The sequence below is a fragment of the Anolis sagrei genome, chromosome Y (genome assembly GCF_037176765.1).
Source record: "Anolis sagrei isolate rAnoSag1 chromosome Y, rAnoSag1.mat, whole genome shotgun sequence".
Classification (NCBI taxonomy): Eukaryota; Metazoa; Chordata; class Lepidosauria; order Squamata; family Dactyloidae; genus Anolis; species Anolis sagrei.
In genome coordinates, this window is record NC_090035.1 from 63324211 (window position 1) to 63348679 (window position 24469).

At 42.1% G+C, this 24469-nt stretch overlaps 1 protein-coding gene across 1 annotated transcript; it reads left to right on the forward strand.

The window, feature by feature from the left end:
* Positions 1-694: 694 nt before the first annotated feature.
* Positions 695-23741, forward strand: LOC137095644 (IgGFc-binding protein-like). Its single transcript, XM_067462403.1, has 9 exons — positions 695-750; positions 5352-5405; positions 6482-7708; positions 8040-8233; positions 10443-10584; positions 14198-14799; positions 17619-18183; positions 20753-21342; positions 23085-23741. The coding sequence occupies exons 2-9, from the start codon at positions 5354-5356 to the stop codon at positions 23739-23741; spliced, it is 4029 nt and encodes a 1342-aa protein (XP_067318504.1). The 5' UTR covers positions 695-750; positions 5352-5353.
* Positions 23742-24469: the final 728 nt, after the last annotated feature.

A 24469-nucleotide genomic window follows, 5' to 3' on the forward strand; every position in this document is an offset into this window, starting at 1 on the left:
AATGAAAATGAACAAAATCTGGCTACCAGTATCTTTATTTTAAAAAAACCTCTAAAATCAGGACAGTAAAAAAAGAGGAACACTCCAAAAATGGGGGAAATCCATACATGAAACAGTCAGGGTCTGGTAACACCTCCCAACAAAGGATTACCCCAGGCAGGAAGCTTTGAATCTGCAAGGCTATTCAATTTTAATCAAGCTGGCCAATTGCAACATTCACACCTGCCTCAAACAGACAAGAGTTCTTTCTCCCACACTGGATATTCCACAGATGCATAAGCCTTATTTGCCTAGTTTCCAACAGACCTCACAACCTCTGAGCATGTCTGCCATAGATGCAGGTGAAACATCAGGAGATAATGCTTCTGGAACATGGCCATACAACCCAGAAAACTCACAGCTACCCAGTGATTCTGTCCAGGAAAGCCTTCAAAAATACAATACTATGTTTGTTCAATTCATGCCACATTTTGATGAATTTTGTTATTTCCAGCTATTTCAAATGCTGAATTATATTTGGGAACATTAGAAATACGTGCCAGTTTGACAAACAGATTCAAGCCAATCCACATGTCTCTGCTATGTGGCTCTTACATGGGTCCTTCCCATTTGAACTACTGGAGCTTCCTGTAATGTTGATTGGGCAATAGGTTTTTGACTCATTACCCTTATAAAAGTGCAAGAAGCAGCAGAATTATAAGAGGAATGGAAAGAGCTCTTCTTCATCAAGCCAAGACAGCTTTGCAGAAGGTAAAGGAATGGGGATGGGACATAGCTCAGAGGCAGAGCACATGCTCCTTTGGACACAAATGAGTCAGGTTTAATGCTTTGCACCTTAGATAGTACTGGAAAGGATGAAACCTGTGACTATCTGCTAATCACTTGACTGGATACTGTGCTAGAGGTACCAGAGTTTAGACTCGGCCTCCTCACACTATAGAAAAAATCCACTTTAAATCTGGTTGTTGTCTCCTGCAGAATTCTGGGGTTTATAGTTAAGGGAGGAGCCCTTAAAAGCCTCACTAAACTACAAATCCCATAATTTTGAAGGAGGCAGAAACCGTGTTTCAAGTGGATTTTTTCTCTAGTGTGATGAAGTGCCGAAAGATGACATTGTATGTTCCTAGTAATGGGAGTATAGAGAGAGAAGGATGCCTTGAGGTATTGATCGGTTACAGCTGCTAAACTTAGTTCATCAATTGCAAGTCAACTATGACTTAACAAGAATCTATCTTTTTTAAATATATATTTTATTGATATTATATTTTTGCTTTGTGAGTGGATTTTTTTTTAAAAAAAATATTTATTTTAAATATTTGTACCCCGCCCTTCTCTACCCCCGAAGGGGGACTCAGGGTGACTTACAGCTGGCAATAATTCGATGCCCCCCATATACAAACAGGTAAAACAACAGTTACATAATAAGTAAAACATTAAAATTAGATTAAAATCATTTAAAATAGTGCAAATTGAATTAGTTGGCCATGTCTAAGTCTGAGTTCTACAATCAACAACTTAATCCGAAGCCTGTCCATAGTCCATTTTCCATAGCGTTGTCATTTTCTTGTCAGCCTGCTATCCGAATGCCTATCCAAATGTCTGGTCCCATAGCCACATCTTCAACTTTTTCCTGAAGGAAAGGAGGGAAGCCGTTGACCTAATTTCACTGGGGAGCAAGTTCCACAGGTGGTGGTGGTGGGGGGGGGGGACCGCCAAGAAGGCCCTGTCTCTCGTCCCCACCAAGCACGTTTGCGACGAAGGTGGGATCGAGAGCTGGGCCTCCCTGGAAGATCATAAGTTTTGAGGTGGGACATAGGGGGAGATACATTTGGACAGGTAAGCTGGGCCAGAACCGTATAGGGCTTTATAAGTCAAGACCAGCACAATGAATACATGCATGTCATCTATAACCACATTTCCCTACTCTCTTCCATTATCTTCTACCTCATCCATTCAATATTATCCACTCACTTATCTATTATGTCTTAGATTTCATTCACTCTTGTTTTCCTCCCTTTCTGACCTCCCCCACCCTCCGACCCATACCACAGTTTCTATTAGAAATTTAACTCCATCCATGAGCTAAGCTTTTCCCACTTCTGTACAATATTTACATTGGCTTCACCTCGTTTTGTCCGTTCCAAATATATGAACCATTTCTCTTTAATTTTCCCCATTTAATCTTCCTTCATATCCTCTCAGGTTACATTTGCAATAATTTCTGTTTGGACCAGGCCAAACAAATAATTATTCCAATTGGAATTGGGATTGGAACAAGAATCTATCCATCCATGTTGGGGATGGTGCCTTCAGGATCCCAGAAGCCCCTGCAAAATATAGCAAATGGTCAAGGATAATGTTAGTTGTAGTATTATTTATTTAATTATTTATTTATGATATTTATAGCCCGCCTTTCTCAGCCTTATGGCGACTCAAGGCAGGTTACAGGTTGGCACAATCCGATGCCACATATCCATAAAAGTGTAATTAAAAACCATCAACATAACAGTATAAAAACATATATAAAACCATTTTAAAAAGAAGAAAAAGCAAGCGTATCCAGTAACGTCATCTAGCCATTCCATGTTCATCAGTTCATAGTTCCATGATATCTATTCCACTGCATTCTCAAAAGCTTGCTCAAAGAGCCAAGTTTTTACCCTTCTTTGTAAAATCAGAAGGGAGGGGGATGATCTAATATTCCTGGGGAGGGAGTTCCATAGCCAGGGGACCACCACTGAGACGGCCCTGTCCCTCGTCCCCATCAATTGCGCTTGCAAGGCAGGTGGGATCGAGAGCAAGGCCTCCCCAGATGATCTTAAACTCCTAGATGGTTCATAGGAGGAGATACATTCAGGCAGGTAAGTTGGGCTGGAACCGTTTAGGGTTTTATAGTCAAAAGCCAGCACTTTGAATTGTGCTCAGTACCAAATCGGCAGCCAGTGGAGCTGACACAACAGAGTAGTAGTGTGCTCCCTGAGCACCAATCCTGTTAGTAACCTGACTGCCACCCGTTGGACCATTTGAAGCTTCTGAACAGTCTTCAAAGGCAACCCCACGTAGAGCGCGTTGCAGTAGTCTATATGGGATGTAACCAGAGTGTGGACCACCGTGGCCGAGTCAGACTTCCCAAGGTACGGGTGCAGCTGCCGCACAATTTTATCTGTGCAAATGCTCCCCTGGTCACCGCCGAAACCTGGGGTTCCAAGCTCAGCGATGAATCCAAGATCGCACCCAAACAAGTATTGTCATCTTGTGCTTTCCATGTTAAAGTGGGGTGGGATCAGTGAATTTAACCTTTTCAGTGCCATTGGTGTTGATGCAAAAGACATTCCATGTAAACAAGATTGCAGAGAGTGATAGTTTAATAATACTATGTAACACATTTTTTGTTCCTGTGTAATAAATGTAATTTCCTAATTGTTTCTATTATAAAAACATGAGAAAAGTTTATTATGCTGCAAAAATTAAGCTGCAGGACATCTAGCAGTACATTTTGCTCTAGTTTTTCAATCTCATACAACAGTGTTTCTCAACCTTCCCAATGCCATGACCCCTTAACACAGTTCCTCATGCTGTGGTGACCCCCATCCATAAAATTATTTTCGTTGCTACTTCATAACTGTAATTTTGCTATTGTTACAAATCGTAATGTAACTATCTGACTGAGCTATAGCAGGGAGGGCAGACTAAACATTGACATATGGAATGTATCAGGGGCTAACTTTACCTTGGTATTGAAAAGGGCCTACCATGAAAGAAATGAAGTTACTGTCACTATATTTGATGTTTGAGTGAAAACAGCATTTAGTTTAAACTGCAAGTGAAGAGAAGTTACAGTAGTTCATGAGTTAATGCAATAGAGCAGTGGTCCTCAACCGTCCTAATGCAATGGCCCCTTAATATAGTTCCGCATGCTGTGGTGACGCCCAAACATAAAATTAATTTCATTGCTACTTCATAACTGTAATTTTGCTACTGTTATGAATCATCATGAAAATATCTTGATGCAGGATGTATTTTCATGTTGGACCAAATTTGGCATAAATACCCAATAGGCCCAAATTTGAATACTGGTGGGGTTGGGAGGGATTGATTTTGTCATTTGGGATATGTAGTTGCTGGGATTTATAGTTAACCTACAAAGAGCATTCTGAACTCCACCAACAATGGAATTAAACCAAACCTGGCACACAGAATTCCCATGACCAACAGAAAATACTGGAAGGGTTTGGTGGGCATAGATCTTGAGTTTTGGAGTTGTGGTTCACCTACATCCAGAGAGCATTGTGGACTCAAACAATGATGGATCTGGCCAAACTTGGCACAAATCCTCAATATGCCCAAATGTGAGCATTGGTAGAGTTTGGGGGAAATAGACCTTGACATTTGGGAGTTGTAGTTGCTGGGATTTATAGTTCACCTACAATAAAGGAGCATTCTGAATCCCACCAATGATAGAATTGGGCCAAACTTCCCACCCAGAACCCGTGACCAGCAGAAAATACTGTGTTTTCTGATGGTCTTTGGTGACCGCTGTGACCCCCCCCTCCCACACAGCCCTCCCCCAGAGGATCAGACCCCTAGGTTGAGAAACACTGGTCTACAGGATAATTCAGTACATATTCCCTTTCTACAAAATCAACATAAATGATCTCAAAATGCCTCTTGTTAGGCCAGAGCTAAAGGGAAGAAATTTGCAAATTAGGTCTCTTCCACACAGCTGAATAAAATCCCATATTATCTAGTTTGAACTGGAATATATGGCTGTGTGGACTCAGATAACGCAGTTCAAAACAAATATTGTAGGATTCTCTGTCTTGATATTCTGGGTTATAGGGATGTATGGAAGGGCCCTTAGTTGCTATCTTTGTGACATGTCAAGTGTGGGGAGAATACAAGTAAACAAGAAAATGACCACTGTTTTGCTCAATTTAAGTTCTCACCTTTATTGCATAAAGAACCAAGTGCTGGTGATGTTAGAAATAGGCCATGTTTTATTATGATGTGTTTTGTATGTATCAAACATAAGAAAGTAGGAACAGTCATCAACCATTGCCTAGTCACAGGCTAGTTCAAGATCTATGCCTCTGATGAAAGACTGTTATTTAGGTTTTGCAAAGTTATAATACTGTATGAAGAAAAGTAGAAGTTTGGTTGTGCTATGTTCAGGTGGATTTTTAAATAAACCATTTATTATTTAATTATAAATAATATTATTAATTAAATAATATTATTTAATTATAAATAATTAAATATAATTATATAATTATAATAAATAAATAAATAAATAAGAAACTAAAAAAACTCAACATTTCATTGTTTTCTTACATTAGTTCATTCATTTTCAGCCATGGCTATGAAGAGAATTGTATTCCTCTTGACTGGTTTGGCACTTTTGGCTGGTAAGTAAAAAGGCAATGTATTGCCAAAGGCTTTCATGGCTGGAATCACTGGGTTGTTGTGAGTTTTCCAGATTGTACGGCCATATTCCAGAAGCATTCTCTCCTGACATTTTGCCTGCATCTATGGCAGGCATCTGCCATAGTGAGGTAGTGAGGTCTGTCAGAAATGAGGAAAATGTGTTTTATATATCTTTGGAATAATGTCCAGGGTAGGAGAAAGAACTCTTGTCTATTTGAGGCTGGTGTGAATGTTGCAATTGGCCACCTTGATAAGCATTTAATGGCCTAGCAGTTTCAAGGTCTGGCTGCTTCCTGCCTGGGGGAATCCTTTGTTGAGAGGAGATTAGCTGACTTTGATTGTTTCTTGTCTGGAATTCCCCTGTTTTTGAGTGTTGTTCTTCATTTACTGTCCTGATTTTAGATTTTTTTAAATACTGGTAGCCAGATTTTGTTCATTTTCATGGTTTCTTCCTTTCTGTTGAAATTGTCCACATGCTTCTTGTGGATTTCAATGGTGTAGTCTGACATGGGAGTTGTGGTCCACCACTTCTGTGTTCTCAAATAATATGCTGTGTCCATATTATTTCCTCCTGTGGCAGGAAGAAGCCAGACCTTGGAAATGCTAGGCCATTGAAATTCTATAATCCCCCTTATTCACCTGACCTCGCACCATTGGACTTCCACCTCTTTCCAACAATGAAGTTATTTTTGAAGTGCAAGCACTTTTCAGACGATGAGACTTTGGTTTCCGAAGTGGCTTTTGGAGCAATCTGTCATCTTCGACAAGTTAGATGTTTACGGTTGCTTAAAAAATGGGAGAGGTTTGTGTCCCTCGGTGGCACCTATGGAGAGAAGGACTCATAACTGTGTCAAGTTTCATTGCTCTCAGTCCACAGGAAGTGGATCAGGGGAAATCTTTAATGAACGCCCCTCATAGCCAACATATTGTATTTCTCTAAAGTTCACACTGAAACCCAAAGTGGATTCATTGCTTCATTGACATCAGCCTAATCTGTATTTTAAGATTGTTTTGTTGATGTTATTTCTCCCTTCCTTCCTTTTCTCTTTCCTTTTAGGACCATGTTTATCAAGTTCCCTTGGAAAGAAATTTGTCACAGCCTTCCTAACCAATTTAAATCAAAACCAACGCAATCCCAAGTTTGTGCTGCTCATCACTGGATATCACCCTGAAACCAACGTCACAGTGACAGCAAACAAAATGGTACAGAAAACCATTTTTATCACCAAAGGACAAACATTTCCCATTGAACTTCCAAAATCCCTGGAGATCTTGCAAAGCGACATCTCTGACAAGACCATTTGGATCGAAGCAGACAAAGAGATCTCTGTTTTCTCCCACAATAATAAGGATTACACAACTGGTGCCACAGTCGTGTACCCATTGCATCAATTAGGAACACTGTATTACGTGGTAACTCCAGAGGGCAACATGCAGAATACATTCAAGGAATTTGCAGTTGTTGCCCATGGAGTTCCTACTAGAGTTGATATTCGACTGCAAGGGACAGTGAGATTTAAAGAAAAGGTTTACTTTGCAGGGGACAGACTGACAGTTGACCTTCGAGCCTTTCAAACCATCCAGATTCAAAGCTCAGATGATTTATCAGGCACCCAGGTTGAATCCAATGCAACAGTGGCTGTCTTGAGTGGGCATAGCTGTGCTATGAAGCACACACATTGTGACCATGTCATTGAACAGCTCTTGCCTGTTTCCAGCTGGGGAACAATGTTCCTCGTCCCTCCTCTATCCTTCCAGAGGCGTTTCGACATTGTGTATGTAACTGCTTCTCAGCGTACTTCCATGTCTTCCCAATCTGGGCCAAACAAAGCCTCTTACCAAATGGAAACTGGGGAGGTTATCGAGCTAAATGTTTGGCCCTCTCGGCCACTTTATATATTGGCTGACCATGGTGTCCAGGTCCTTTTTTATTTCACTGGGTCTGTAAGAGGAAGTCGATTATATGACCCATTCCTCCTCAACATCCCCCCTGTTACAAGCTATTGCAACTCATATCATATCGATGGAATGAGTTCGTTTGATAATTATGCTGTCATCCTAGCCAAAACCCAAGAGTCCGGTGAAATCACGCTAAACCAAAAGGTCACCAAGAACATCCATTGGAAACCAATTCCTGGCACAGAATATTCTTGGGCTGAGCACAACTTGGGCAGAAGAGCAGCCTCTGCCTCCCTAGAGCACCCAAGCACTCCTTTTGGACTCTTCCTCATTGGACTATCAGAACGAGATGGTTATGGAACTGTGGCACTTTGTTCCTCCCCCTGTAAGTATTCTCGTTTGTATTTCAAAATTCAGTTTAAGGGTTAAGGAATACTAATCTAGAATAACGCAAAAGAATTTACTCAAATCAACTTTTTCCCATTTTGATCAGAACTGCATAGTGTAGCGATTTGAGCACTGGATTACAACTAGAGGTTGAATCCATCCCTGGCTATGAAATCTACTAGGTTAGGCTGGGCAAGTCAGAGACTCCCTTAACTTTTTCAGAATTTGCCAAAAATCTTGTGATATGCTGACCTTCAGGCTGTGATAGATCAGAAATGACTGGAAGTTCATTGTTTACTTTCTAACATGTATGCCATCTACTAATTTAGCCCCCAGCTGTCCAGCTAATAGTCACCATGAAGACTGTGCCAATCTCTGCTCCAGCAGATGTGCTGGATACACAGATCCATGCCCACAATCCTGCTCTGCAGGCTGCCAGTGCGATGATGGCTTCCTCTTTGATGGCGTTAGCTGTGTTCCTCCTGAGAACTGTGGGTGCTTTGTGAATGCAGGCAAACTCAAGGTAGGCTGGTATTCAGGAACCCAACTTCTGTTTTTTTTACCCCATATTTTCAGGATTTTGCTAGGGGTCAAATAATCTATTTCTTCTTCTGAGCACCCCTGTGTGACTTTGCTACATTCATTCCAATGGCTATCACAAGCAATTGTGATCCACATTTCTGTCTTTCAATACATATTCAGTTTTGTTTTATTTATATCCCACCTTTGCCCTTGTGCAGAATCCAGGCCTAAGTTTTTTGTTTTTGTACTTTTTTGTGTGTGTCAGGAGCGACTTGAGAAACTGCAAGTTGTTTTTGGTGTGAGAGAATTGGCCACCTGCAAGGATGTTGCCCAGGGATGTTTTACCATCCTGTGGGAGGATTCTGTCATGTCCCCACATGGGAAGCTGGAGCTGACAGATGGGAGCTCACCCTGCCAGTCAGCAGTCCTGCCACCGGGGGCTCCCAAGCTTAAGTTGGAGCCTAACTCTACTGCCAGTATTTTTAAGATTAGAAGATTAAGTGCTGTATCATATGTTTGATACTCAAAATGATCATCCTTGGATCTGTGTCAGCATTTGCCGATACATTATACAGCCCTAGATGCTTGGGAAGTGTCCAACATGTAATCCAATACAATAGCGAGAAGAGTGATCTTGTGTTTCAAATAACAACAACAAATTTATTTTTATATCCCACCACCATCTCCCTGAAAGGGCCCAGAGTGGCTTAGAGACAGCACAAAGTGCCATAAAAGTAAACCCAATATAAAATACAATAAAATAAAATTGAACCATTGACCTATTGGTCAACAGTTCTGCCGGCATAAGGGTTTAACCCATTGTACCAGGGGCTCCTGTCATGAACCACATACCTTAAACGAGCCAGACACAAAATAAAGGTCCAAACAATGTTTATTAACACAACAAAAATAGCTTAGAAACACTTAACTCAGTGTTACTAGTAATAACTAAAAAGACTACAGCAACTGCTGTGCAAAAAACAAAATGTAGCGGATAATCCAGATTATACTGGAATATAATCCAGGATAACAAAATGTTCTAGCAAACTGCTTCAAAATCATAGAGTTCAATAAGTATGAGGAAACAAGGTGTAAGCAAGCAAAATCATTGTCAAGTCCCAAGTCAAAACACGTCCAAAAGCAGAAGATAAAGTCCAGGAAGCGATGTCGTCGTCCAAAAACAATCCGGAGTCAAAACAGGAGTTGAAGTCAGCACTTACGAGATTCCAGTCTGTAGAAGCATGGTAACACAGCAATCTGCAGTCCCAGGACCCAAGTCAAGAGTAATGGCAGCAACAAAGTCCCAAGCACGAATACAACACTTTGCCTACTGCAAAGTCCCCAATGTTTGATACCTTCTTTTATTCTATAACTCATTATCGGATGATGAACTGCTCTCCACCCTGTCTTCATCACTCTCAGCTGCCTTAGCTTCCACAGCTGCTCGCCACCACCCGTCCCTCCAACTTTTCCAGCATGTATCAAGACTTAGATCACCCCATGTATTACCAGGTTGCCAGTCCCCCGAAAACCCTTCAAACTCATCACTAGATGTTGTTTGTGTACATATGTCCCTGATCTCTTGCACACGGGTCCAATCCAGCACATCCATCCTCCTCTCCGTTATCACTCCCAGTCCCATCACTACCCGTTAATCCCATAAAGTCTTCCTCCTCAGTTGGAGCATTAAGTATTTCATGGATCCACTTCCTTTCCCATTCTTCATCTGACTCTTGCTCCCAAGTAACCCGCTTCAAACCTCTACTCCTGTCTCCCTCCTCCTCCATTTCAGAATCTGAGAAACCTTCAAATGAATCAGTATCTGTAGGTGTCATGAATATCTCCCTAATTCGTTTCCTCTGCTGCTCTTGTTCCAACACCTGAGCAGCCCTCTTACCCCTTCTACTACCAGTTGTAGCTTGACCAGCACACTCTACTACAACAGCTCCAATCTCACAAATTTCTTTAGGGTTTAGATGTAAACAACTTGATATTTTAAGAATTCAACTGCTAAAGAAAGTGAAACTTTTGTTCTTCCTGTTCTTATTTAGAAGTAGTTTTACATCCAGTAGCAAGAGGATAATCTGAACATTAGCGTGGGTTCTTTTGTCATCCAGACCTACATGTTTTCATGAGATCTTAGTGGTTTAGATTTGGAGTCTGCTATAATTCTGTTGCTTTAACGACTTGTTTTCTAAACCTTATACCAGCCCAATGAAACATTTCTGCTGAATGAGTGCCAGGAGATTTGCATCTGCATCCCAGAACAGGGTCTGATATGTGAGACTCACAGCTGTGGTGCCAATGAGACTTGTGATTTGCAAAAAGGAGCCCTAAATTGTGTTTCCAATGGTAAGAAGAAATGTACATTGCCTAGAATATATGTTTGTGTGTGTATATTGTCTGAGAGTACACCAGCTCAAATACAAGTACGACTTCTGTGGACCTTCTGCAAAAAAAATCATCTTCCTTTTTACAATATTGTTTACCTTTCATGTATAGTAATCACCTTCTGGACTGACCTTGAGGGAGCTGGGGGTGGTAGCGGCCGACAGGGAGCTCTGGCGTGGGCTGGTCCATGAGGTCACGAAGAGTCGGAGACGACTGAACGAATGAACAATCACCTTCTTCCTGTTTGGGACAACTACCCTAAAATAAAGCAGAGCCTCCAAAAACAAACAGTGTTGCGTCTTCCAGGAGCATGGTTTTCATTTGCCTTTTAGTTGTATGGGATAGCATTCTTTCGCATCTCCCCAGGGTTACTACAATCTTAGCTGCACTCTGAAAGTTAACATTTTCAGAAGTTGGAAAGCCAGCCTGCAGGCCTTTTTTGCAGCTTATTGGTTTAGAAAGTATCTCTTTGGGTCTAGGGACCGCCTTTTTTCCTAGGGTTGAGATCTCCCTTTTGGAATCTCCTCTGCCTCCTTTTAGTTTTAAAGAAAAGCCTCAGATGTGCTGCTAGGCCAGCCAGATAGCTCTGAAAAAATCATTGTAAGTACGATTGAGTTATTTAGATGGAGAAGCTGATTGAGTTATATAGACAAAGAAGCTAATTGAGATAGATAGATAGATAGATAGATAGATAGATAGATAGATAGAATAGCGATTAAGTAATATTGGGTCCAATTGAGTTTTATTTGAGCTATTTAGTATAGAGGACTATTGAGATAGTTATTGAGCTCTTTTTGCTTCCTCTCCAAACTAACCTTGGGCTGGAATAGGGAAGGAAGGCCTACGCTTTCTAAAAGATAGTAGCTCAGGGTTGGGGTAAACAGATCTCAGGATTTCTTCTGCCATTTGGAGGAGGGCAACTCAGCAACTAGAGGAAAGAAAGAACATTTCTATGGTTTCACCAATTGACTGTTTTGTTTTTTTGCCAAGCTGTGCCAAGTCTGCAAGGACTTTGAGAAATAAATATTCTGTTTTGGTATTCAAAACCTGTAGTAGCCTCAGTTGCTGGGAATCTCAAGGTTCTAAAGAAAGACCCATGCGGTCTGCCCAGACAAAGAGAGAAGCACATCTTAGTTTTATTTTTATAGGGTCTGGGTATGACGGCACAAACAGCATACAAAAGTTGAGCATTAGCTCATTAGGGAGCAGAGCATGAAGTGCCATGTGATATGGCTGTAACGAATTAAGAGCTGAGGCAGGCAAAGAGATAGAGTCCAATCTTAAAAATCTGAAATGGTTTAATTACAATAATAATAATAATAATAATAATAATAATATAATAATAAACCTTTATTTATACCCCGCTAACATCTCCCAAAGGACTCGGTGCGGCTTACAAGAGGCCGAGGCTCAACACATCAATAAAACAACAGCATAACAATACAACAATAAATAAACTCAAAAAACAAGCAATAAACATTAAAACAATAGCAATAAAACCTAGACAATAACACAATAATAAATGATAACTGCAATTCTTAATGGTAAAGAACTGGGTCTGAGCTACTCTAACATCCATTTCTTCTAAGATTTCAAAGAGAGGGGAAAACACCAAACATTACATCTCTCTGACATACAAGCAGAGAGAGATCTCAAAGCACACAGCACATACTAAGCTGTAAGAAAACTGTAGTCAGATTTTAAAAGGCTTGCCGTAGAAAAGTATCAATTTTAAACAATCAATCAGAATGAGAGCAGAAACAGAGAGGACAGAAGAAATTGATAGATTCCCAAATGTCATACAGGAGACATGGGGGAAGGAAAACCCATAAACTATTGTAAGTTAACTAAACTGTTCCTCATTGAGGACTTGGGCCGTGTGGGGTTGAATCCCAACACTTCCTGCACTCCTGTAATTCTTCAACTTTGCTTCTCCCAGAGTCCTGTTGCCAGGTTCTTTGTTGAGGAGAAAACTCTACCTTTCTGCAGTTTCATAGCTGCAAAAATTACACACACACTTCACAGTCTCTTTTTTATCTGTGGAAATGAGTGGGGGAGAGCATACGAGCAGGATAATCCTGTTCCCTGACATCATTTCTGTGCCGGCATGCCAGCACAGAAGTACTGTGAGATCATTGCATCAGAACATCCCACAATCCTGATATGATCAGGGGCTATTGATGGGTTTGTCCCATCAATAGCAGGGGTGAATTTATTGAGAGGTGATGGCAGACCAGCAATGAGTAGCACACAAGGTCATGTGATTGGGACTAAAATGAAAAGTAACCTTGCTGCTACTATGCCCTTTCCCCCACTTCTGTGTGATAAAGTTTCCAGTGAGTTTCCATTACTGTTGCACTCCAGGCCTGGGAACCCCTATGACCACAGCACCCCGCAAGAGTACAGAATGAGTACACATTAAAAGTATAGGCAAAAAAGCAGGAACAGAGAAGTTAAATTTATAAACTAAAAAGGTTTAGCAATAGATGATAATAACAGTAATCCAAATATCTCATGCAGATCCCCCCAAAGTAACACAATCCAGGAATAGCCTAAAGGTCACAAGTACAGCATAAGTCCACAAGCAAAAGGTATACTTACTAAACTTGAGCAGGAATATAAAAGCAAGAATATAGAATACTTCCAGGAAACTTAAATCCAAAACCAAAGGCTTGACTTGAAGCAAGAACTAGAGAACTCAAGCCTAGCTTCTGACTTGAGTGCTATGTTGCCTGAACTAACTCTTAGTGCTAATTAATAGGCACCCCTGAAGTCATGTTTTTTGCCCATGAAATCTCTCCTCAACCTTCCCACATAAGCGCTCAGATGATGCCTGTTTTCTGCTCTGATCTGTAAACAAAGACCTTTGTTGATCTCCATAACTCCAGGTGTTTTCTCCTGAAAAGCCTCTGTATCTCTTCGGCCAACTCCTTAGCGAATGTTGCAGTTTCTGGCTCCTCTGACTGACCTTAAAGGCCTGTACTTTCCAAGTCAGATTTCTCAGAGAGAGAAACATCACTTCGAGCCCCAGGAAATCCCGCAGGCAATCCCACAATCCTCTCTAAATAGGATTTGAACCCTAATCTCCCAGTATCCTATAACTTGTGCCAGTTCACTATATTTTCTCTGTAAATCTACTGAGAGCTAAAAATTAGGATTTATACTATAGTGTTTCTTCTAAAATCTTCCCATTTAGTGGTGGGAAACTGCATTGTCTTCCCATTTTGAGCATATAACTCAAAAGCAAACCCAGAGATGTTGAAAGAATGAGTTGAGGTTTGCCTTAAATATTCCCATATCATTATCCTGTGTTGCTCCATAAATAAGGCAAAAGTCATATTTGGAGACAGATGTTTGAATCTTTGGCTGTTCTTGGCTGTGACTGGTGTTTGCTGTGATAATAGAATAATATGAATTAAAGAAGTATTGGGGTGACAATCATCATTACAAAGATCTTAGCATTTAGATATTAATTTTCAATTTATGCATGTGGAGGTTTATCTTTGTAATGAACGCTATAATGAGAATTCATGTGAGCGGATTTTATATTTTTTTCACTCCAATCCTATTCCAGTCCCTTTAACCTGCCCTGAGAACAGCCACTACGAGGCCTGTGGAACTGCTTGCCCTGCAACCTGTTCTGACCGCACTGCTCCCTTGACGTGCAATGATACCTGTGTTCCCACCTGCCAATGTAACAAGGACTACATTCTTAGTGCTGGTGAATGTGTCCCAGTGGAGACCTGCAACTGCACTTATCAAGGTACAACTTACAAGGCAAAGGAGGAGTTCTGGGATGACGAAGACTGTCATACTCTCTGTAAGTGTGACCCCACATTAGGCAAGGTTGTGTGTCAAGAAGATTCCTGCAAAGGCAACAAGAAGTGTATGGTGGTCAATGGAGTCCGGGGCTGTCATGCCCTCAAGCATTATACCTGTATAGGATCTGGAGATCCTCACTACACCACCTTCGATGGGAAGAAATATGATTTCATGGGAACATGTATTTACCAGATGGTGGGGCTCTGCTCAAAAGATCCTACCCTCACCCCGTTTTTGGTCAGCGTGGAGAATAACAACCGAGGCAACAAAGCAGTGTCCTTCACTAAAGTGGTGACTCTGGAGGTATACAACATGACCATCAGTCTGAGCCAAGAGTACCCAAACAAGATTCAGGTAGGTTTGCTGGAAAAAAAAGAGAAGATAGGAAATGTAGGACTTCAAACTATGAGTTCAGTTTGTGAGTCCGCCACCTGACATCCTGTCACTGTCAATGCATGTGAGTCATTTCTTTATGTGGGGAAAATTGAGTAGTTTTAAGGTGGGGAACTTGTTAATACATTTTATCACACACTTACAGGGATAAGGGAGCAAGGCTTCTTTGAAATAGGAAACATAATAGACACACATAAAGACACAATCCCTTTTCAGATGTTCAAAATGGACAATTCTAAATATGTGAGAAAGAGAATGGGGGTGTTTCTGCCAAATAAACAAACAAAAACCCACCTTTTTCTGTGCAAAACCACATGTTCGTGCATTTTTGCATTCAAAAAATGTGTTGTTATCTATAGAGTATTTCTTCTGCAATACTTTGAGATGTTCACCTACAAAAAATTCTATTCAAAATTCTCTATCAGGAAGTTTCCCTACTATGAGGATGCTCATTTCTTAACCTCAGAATAAATGCTTCTGCTCATCTGATCCTTTTTTTTCTCCCTGTGCTTCTGATGGTGCAACATGTAAGCAATCATCTTCTCTAGCTTAGACCAAACACTTGGGGCTCTTGATCCCTTGTTACACTTGGGAACGGGGTCTACCGAGTGCCATCACATGACACTGACTTGGCCATGCCCCATTCATCCCCAAAGTGGTGAGGAAGCATTGCAAGACGCTTCCTCATCAACAATGCAAGGTAAGTAGTAGCGCTGGGCAACCACGGAAAAAATTGTTTCTAAACTCGATTCGTTTTTAGGGGGTTTTTGCGTTTCGTTTTTTTAAAAAATTCCGAAATTTTCCTTTAAAAAAGTTTGATATATACAAAATTTCGGAAATTACGAAACAATTTCGAAACAATAACGAATCGATTCGTTAATGGCGGACGCGATTGCGCAATACGCTAAAAAACCCTCCAAATGGGACAGGGGGAACTTCTGAAGCTTCCCTCTCCCTCTGTTATTGACTGTTGGTGTGATAATTTATTTTTTTATCACTGATAAAACAAACAACAACTATAAAACTTGCACCAGACATACGGAAATAATAACGAAACAATTTTGAAACGATTTCGAAACAATCTCGAAACGATTTTGAAACAATTACGAAACAATTACGAAATGAATTGAAAAATTCGTTTCGATTTTTAGTTGCTCCTGAATGGTTCAATATTGGATCGTAAGCTACTTTAAATACGAATTATTAACGAATTATGAAATTAACGAACGAAACCGCCCAGCCCTAGTAAGTAGTGTTTAGGGTAGTTCCAGTGGAGCTACCTGTGTTGTTCTCCGTTTTCCCCATCTGATGGGGACAGGCATAGGACACCAACGTGCCTTGCCCTGTTCCCTCCTTTTGATGGGGAAAGGGGGGGGGGGTACACAATGTGCCACAAGGCACCCCGCGCACCTGCGGTTTTGGCAGCAATTGCTAGTGAAATAGAACAAGATGGGGTGGGGGGAGGTCATCTGTATGATGAGATCCCAAGAGAGGTAAGCCCACTATATACAGCATTCATTGTTCCTCTAGGACAGGGCTTCTTAAACTTTTCTACTTGTAACTTTTTTGGGCCCAAGATTTTTTTCCATGATCCCGGGTATATAGTTATATAAGCAGGTATAAAAGTAAAACATTTACTGAAACAAGGGACCCTATTTGGGGTTGGGATCCACAGTTTAAGAAGTAGCGATCTAGGGCATATCTAGACTGGTCAAATATGCTGGGGTGAATGAAAATCATTCCCATGGCATCCAAAAGACAAACTAAGTGGGACACAACTGCTTAACGCAATTGTGCCCCATGTCTGGGAAAGTCAGGGAATGCTCTGAAATGTCTCCAAAGACCCAGAGTAGCCCCACAGTTCAGGGTATGTGTGAACAATTGGTCCACTTTCGATCACGAAACAGCCCCTCTGTCCTGATGCCCATCTGGCTATCTGTTGGCCTAGTGGTGATCGGAGAGCTCCTAGCAATTGCTCATCATCTTTGCTGATGCTAAAAAAGTCACTGTATGACTCAGAGAAGAAGGTTGGGAAAAGAGAGGGATCACCCCCTTCTTTGCTCCTTCCCTCTCCAAGATGCCTGGCACCTTTGATAGAGTTTGCATTTGTAAAAAGCAAGGGCTAGGAACTATTTGGAGCTTTCTGGCCACCAGTACAACAATAAACAGTAACAAAGGTAAAGGGGAACTCTCCAGCAAGGCTGAACTGGGTTCAGTCTGACTGGATAATATGGATTCTGCTCCCATCACTGACACAGTTCAGGAAGAGGGCCTAATGATAGAATCTGGTGCCTTTGGCATCTACTAGAGCTTCCTGCTCTTGTAGATTTGCTCTTAGTTCAAGAACTAATGCTAGTCAAAACAAATCCATCCCCTTCATAAATGCACTAAGAGTCTTCTTTATGTATTGCTGAAGGCTTTCGTGGCCAGAATCACTGGGTTGCTATAGGTTTTTTTCGGGCTATATGGCCATATTCTAGAGGCATTCTCTCCTGACATTTTGCCTGCATCTATGGCAAGCATATTCAAAGATTGTGAGGTCTGATGGAACTAGGAACATAGGTTTATATATCTGTGGAATGACCAGGGTGGGACAAAGAACTCTTGTCTGTTGGAACTAGGTGTGAATGTTTCAACTGACCACCTTGATTAGCATTTGATGGCCTGGCAGTTGTTTGGTGTGGCTTGTTAGTGCCCCGGGGCAATCTTTTGTTGAGAGGTGATTAGATGTCCCTGATTGTTTCCTCTCTGTTGTTTATGTTTTTCTTTATGTTTTTCAGGTCAATGGAATCTTTGTCAACCTACCTTTCTTCTATGAAAATAAAATAACAGTCTACACCAGTGGAGTCCATGGCTTCATCAAAACAGACTTTGATCTGAAAGTCAGCTTTGACTGGTACAGCTATGCCAGGGTCATTCTTCCCAGAACCTATGCCAATGCTGTCTGTGGGCTCTGTGGCAATGCCAATCAGGATCCCAGTGATGATTTTGCTATGAAGGATGGTACTGAAGCCAATGATGAAATCCAATTTGCAAACAGCTGGAAGCTGAAGGAGACCCCAGGGTGCTCAGGAGGATGTACAACTGATTGTCCGGTATGCCAGGAAACAGAAAAACAGATCTATAAGGAGGACGGATTTTGTGGGATCCTTGTTAAAATGGACGGGCCATTCGGACCATGTCATGCAGCCATTGACCCAACGTCCTACTTTGAAGATTGTGTCTTTGACTCCTGTGCATACAAGGGTCACCGTGCCATACTCTGCACTGCCATCACTGCCTATGTGACAGCATGCCATAATCTTGGTATTCAGATTGGGCAGTGGAGGTCAGCTTCTTTCTGCAGTAAGTATTGTTGCTTACTGCATCATGGAGTTCAACTAGATGATTTGCTTTGAATGATTTTAGAGGAAGTGCTCCCTTAATTGATAAAATATATCTTTTTTTCTCACAGCATGTGACGATCCTTTATGACATGTTTTGCATGCACCTCTAAGGAAATATTGTTACAGGAAAGGATGGGTTAACTGCAGAAAAAGACATCCTTCTTTCTAAATTGAGCCTGTTTCATTATATGTTACAGTATTTTCTGAAGGAGAGGAGGGGAGGAGAAAAGGAAGCTAAAGGGTGACCCAAGGCTCTCAGAGCACACCAAAAGCAAAGAAATGTTCTTTCTTTCTCCCAAGTCTCCAAATGCACATGTGCGCGAACCCAACACACCCGCCCCACACTTTTCCAACTCGCTGTTCCACTAAATAAAAAGATCAAAAAATTAAAGGAAAATAAAAGAAAATTGAAAAGATTCAGTGCTAGAGAGAGGCCAGGCCAAAAATTAAGTTGAGAGCGAGCGGCAAGGCAATTGGACTGAAGCACATCTCTAGAGCCAGGACGCAACTAAGAGCAATGGAGGTGCTCACCCTATTAAATAGACATAGTGTGTGTAAGATACATCACAATGTTCTTCTATTCTGATTGGCCCAACAGGCAGGGCTCATAGGGAAACCCTACGCAAGCATGCGGCAGCCTCTTTTCACACCGCATGATGCTGAATAGGAGAGTAGGAGCCATGATTGGCTGCAGCGCAGCCCGTTTCAGCAAAAAATAAAATCACGGCTGCTGAGCCCTTACCGTTACGGCCGGCTGAACAAGATGGATTAGCCAAAGGGAACCAACCAAACTGAATCTGTACACAAGCCTAATAATAAGCCTTGTTTATATTTGGATGGGGACAGGACAGGTAAAACTATAGGGAGACTGTGCAAGGTCCCTAACCAATCCCTTTGTTTTAACTCCTGTGATAGGAATCCCTGGTGGCGCAGTGGGTTAAACCCCTGTGCCAACAGTACTGAAGACAGACAGGTTGCAGGTGTGAATCCAGGGAGAGCTTGGATGAGCTCCCCCTATCAGCTCCAGCTCCTCATGTGGGTACATGAGAGAATACTCCCAAAAGGATGGTAACACATCAAAACATCTAGGCATCCCCTGGGCAACATCCTTGCAGATGGCCAATTCTCTCACACCAGAAGCGATTTGCACTTTCTCAAATCACTCCTGACAGACACACGCACACACAAACTCCTGTGATAGGGACTTAAAAGGCCAAAAAAAAGCAAAAACACGCTATAGCACATGTGCAAAAACAACTCCCCCTAGAAAACAAAACACAATAGCATGTCCACACTCTCTTCCAGACTACAGCTCCCAGCATCCCCAAGACCAGGCCCTTTGGGAGCAAAGGATGATCCAAATGCACTGCTTCCAAGCTGCAAGCCTACTTCTCCTTGGATTTCTTTGAGAGCATTCCAATCCAAATTTCCAATTTCCTTTTCCTGGACTGCAACTCCCAACAATCCACCAGATAGATAAGGGAGATAGATAGATAGATAGATAGATAGATAGATAGATAGATAGATAGATAAGATAGATAGATAGATAAGATAGTTAGGTAGATAGATTGATCAGGAAGACTGCTGGGAGTTGCAGTCCAAGTATAGGTAGAGAAGGAAAAAAGGGGAGAAAGAGGAAGGGAAAGAAAAGGAGGGGGAAGGATGGGAAGAGGAAGAGGAAGAGGAGAAAGGAAGGAAGGAAAGAGGTAGGAAAGGAAGGAGAGAAAGAAAGGAGGAAAGAGGGAGGAAAGGTTGGCCACAGCAATGCGTGGCGGGTACAGCTACTCTCTCTATATAAATGTAATGTCCATTTGTGGGATTAACATAACTCAAAAACCACTGGATGAATTGACACCAAATTTGGACACAATACACCTATCAGGCCAATGAGTGACCATCAATCATAAAAACACAGAAAAACACAGCAGAAAAGACTTAAAAACAAAAAAAACCCAAAAACAAAAATACATTACCGTGTTTTTTGCAAAACCATATATATATATATATATATATATATATATATATATATATATATACACATACATACATACACACACACACACACACACACGCAAACACACATATATTATACACATATACACAAACATATATACATATATAGACACAAAACACATATACACAGACTGGGCCACAGCAACGTGTGGAAGGGGACGGCTAGTTTAATAATAAATTTGACTTAAGATAACTATAGAAAGTCAAGAAAAGAATTATGGGGAAAAGAAGAGGCAAAAAAAAAATCTCTAAGGGCATCATTTTATATCACAGACGGGTCAGGATAGATAGACATGGAGGGAGGACACTTCAGGTCACTTAAACTATGCAACCCTTACTACTGTCTACTGTGAGGCATGCTTCATTTTTCACTGCTAAGTGTTGTTGCATTTCCAACAATATCGAACTAGATGGACTGGTGGTCTGACTCGATATAAGGCAGCTTCTGTGACATTTCAGATCAATCTTATTTATATTTCAAATAGCAACAAATGATCCTCTTTCTGTCTTTCCAGGCCTTATCTGTCCCCAGCATTCTCACTATGAGCTCTGTGGAAATAGCTGCCCTGCTATGTGTCACAATGCCTCTTCAGAAACATGTGAGGCATGTGTAGAAGGATGCTTTTGTGATTCTGGATTCCTCCTCAGTGGGGATCAATGCATCCCTCAGGCAGAATGTGGCTGTGTGCATCAGGGCAGATACTACAAGAAGGGAGAAGAATTCTACTCTTCCACCTCCTGTGAGGAGAAGTGCCAATGCATGGATCATGGAACTGTCAACTGCCAGCAATTCTCCTGTGGATCTCATAAGATCTGCATTTTGGAGAATGGCATTCTGGGTTGCCGTCCCATTGGATATGGGACTATGGTAGCATTTGGAGGTGTTCATTATATATCCTTTGATGGGGTAATTGTTACATTTCATGGCACTTGCACCTATATCTTAGCCAAAGTCTGCAGCAAGGATCCACAGGTAGTGGATTTCTCTGTGTCAGTGGCGAACGAGAAGCTTGATGGTGACCCCTTGATTCTCATAAAGGAGGTTTTGGTCTCTATTCATGGATATACCATTGTACTGGAGAGGACAGTGAAATGGAAGATTATGGTATGTATCTAACATTAACTAACAAGTAGGATCTTTTATACCCATTCCACTGATAGAAATGTCAAGTGTATAGTGGAAGCATAGATTTGTGTGTGACTAGAAATGATCTCCCAAATAATATTGTTTACCATTTGTAAAGGTTGGTAAAGCAGGTGGTTGCCTCCCAACTCCAGGGATTCTTGGATGACACCAATTATCTAGATCCATCGCAGTCTGGTTTTAGATCTGGCCATGGCACTGAGACAGCTTTGGTCGCTTTGGTGGATGACCTCCGAAGAGAACTTGACAGGGGGAGTGTGTCCCTGTTGGTTCTCCTGGATATCTCAGCGGCTTTCGATACCATTGACCATGGTATCCTTCTGGGGCGGCTCTCTGGAATGGGTCTTGGGGTTATTGCTCTGCAGTGGCTCCGCTCCTTCCTGGAGGGTCACTCCCAGTTGGTGAAGCTGGGGGATACCTGTTGGGACCCATGGCCTTTGACCTGTGGGGTCCTGCAAGGTTCCATTCTATCACCCATGCTTTTTAATATCTACATGAAACTCCTGGGTGAGTTTTGGAGTTGGGTGCCATCTGTATGCATTTCCACCAAACTCTAAGGAAGCCTCCCAGACCCTGAACCAGTGTCTGGTTGCTGTGATGGACTGGATGGGGGCTAACAGGTTGAAGCTTAATCCAGACAAGACAGAGGTCATCCTGGTCAGTCGTGGGGCTATTGGGTGGCAACCTGTGCTCAACAGGGTTACACTCCCCCTGAGGGTGCAGGTCCATAGCTTGGGAGTCCTACTGGACTCAACGCTATCACTTGATGTTCAGGTGTTGGCAGTGGCTGGGAGAGCCTTTGCACAACTCAAACTCGTGTGCCAGCTGCGACCATACCCCATGAAGTCTGACTTGGCCAGTGTGGTCCAAAACTTGGTTACATCCAGATTGGACTATTGCAATGCGCTCAACGTGGGGCTGCCTTTGAAGATGGCCTGGAAGCTTCAACTGGTACAACGGGCGGCAGCCAGGCTCCTTACTAGAGCAAACTATAAGGAGAATACAACACCCCTTTTAAAACAGCTTCACTGGCTGCTGATAAGCTGCTGAGGCAAATTCAAGGTGCAGGTTATGACCTATAAAGCCCTAAACAATTTGGGCCCCGCATATCTTTGCAATCGCATCTCCCTCTATGAACCGACGCAAACTTTGAGATCTTCTGGGGAGGCCCTCCTTTCGCTCCCACCACCGTCACAAGCACAGTTGGTGGGGATGAGATAGAGGGCCTTCTCAGTGGTGGCCCCCCACCTCTGGAACACCCTTCCTAGAGAAATAAGACAGGCCCCATCCCTCCCCTCCTTTCATAAGAACCTGAAGACCTGGTGGTTTAAACAAGCCTTTGAGAACGACTAATTCTAGCTCATCCCCAGATATTGCTGATTATGGCGATATCTTTTTCTACCAATTACCCAGGTTACCTCCTCCTATTAGGACCCGGAAATGAACAGCCATAGACTCTACCTAATTTCCTGGATCCTCTACAAATTGCACTAGCCTCAGCCCGGCCTTTTAAATTGTCTTGAACAGGCAGTATTATTTTAAATATATATGTGCTATTGTGATTTTAATATTTATATTGTCTTGTTAATTTTATGTTTATGCTGTTTCTTTGTATGTATTGATGATGTTACTTGGAAACTGCTCTGAGTCCCATCGGGGAGATTGAGCGATATATAAATAAAGTTTTGTTGTTGTTGTTGTAGGTTGATGGAGAGTCTTATACTCTGCCAGTGAACAAAGGGAATGGAAAACTCTGGATCACTCAGGAGGGGAATAACATCGTTGTCCAATCCTCCTTTGGCGTCACGGTCCTCTATGACACCTCTTCCTTCGTTCATGTGTCTGTGCCTAGCAATTACCAGGGACACATGTGTGGCTTGGGAGGCAACTTCAATGGAGACAAGAGGGATGATTTCATGCTGCCCAATGGAGAACACACTCCAGACATGGAAGAGTTTGGGGCCTCTTGGAAGGTCCCTGGAAATGGTACCATTTGCTCTGATGGCTGTGGGGAGAGATGCCCCACGTGTATGGCAACCAAGACTGAACCATACAAGGCTGAGAGCTCCTGTGGAATGATCATGTCCAAATCAGGGCCATTCAGAGATTGTCATGCCTTTGTGAGCCCTGCTGAGTACTTTAAGCAGTGTATCTTTGACATGTGTAGGACTGATGGGAGAGAAGAATCTCTCTGTCGGAGTCTTCAGGCCTACGTGACTGCATGTCAAGCATCTGGAGCCAAGATTGGAGCCTGGAGAACAGCCTCTTTCTGCTGTAGGTTTTCAGAGAACCAAATTCTTTTCACACTTTTTGCTTTAAGGCACCTACCTGAGTTATATATGCACGGCCTGAATTGTTAGGGATTTTTTGTGTGTGTCAGGAGCGACTTGAGAAATTACAAGTCACTTCTGGTGTGAGAGAATTGGCCATCTGCAAGGACATTGTCCAGGGGACACCCAGATGTTTTGATGTTTTACCATCCTGTGGGAGGTTTCTCTCATGTCCCCACATGGGAAGCTAGAGCTGAGATGGGAGCTAACCCTGCTCCGTGAATTTGAACTGCTAACCTGTCGATCAGCAGTCCTGCCACCACAAGGGTTTAACCCATTGCGCCATCAAGGGCTCCCCATTGTTAGTTGAAGTTTAAAGCTTCATGTCCACTGTTAATTTGCATCTCTTTTCTTCAACTCATTCTTCCCAAGTTCTTTTCTACCATGTTCCTAATTCCCTATCTGAGCTGCCTATCTCTTGCCTCTTGTATTTTTCCGAAGCTATATTTCTCCTATTCTATAGTAAAGGTAAAGGTTAAGGTTTTCCCCTGACATTAAGTCAAGTTGTGTCCAACTCTGGACACAATCTCGATTTCTAAGCTGAAGACCCGGCATTGTCTGTAGACACCTCCAAGGTCATGTGGCCAGCATGACTGCCTGGGGCACCTTTATCTTCCCACAGGAGCAGTACCTATTGATCTACCCACATTTGCATGTTTTCGAACTGCTAGGTTGGCAGAACTACAATACCGACATAGTATTTTAAACATACTATTTTAAACACCAAAGCAAATTGATCGTATTTCTATTCATCACAG

Coding starts and splice junctions, on each gene's coding strand:
- LOC137095644 (XM_067462403.1), top strand. CDS start 5,354: ATGGCTATGAAGAGAATTGTATTCCTCTTGACTGGTTTGGCACTTTTG. Junction 8,234..10,442: donor TGAATGCAGGCAAACTCAAG/GTAGGCTGGTAT, acceptor ACCTTATACCAG/CCCAATGAAACATTTCTGCT. Junction 18,184..20,752: donor GAGGTCAGCTTCTTTCTGCA/GTAAGTATTGTT, acceptor CTGTCTTTCCAG/GCCTTATCTGTCCCCAGCAT.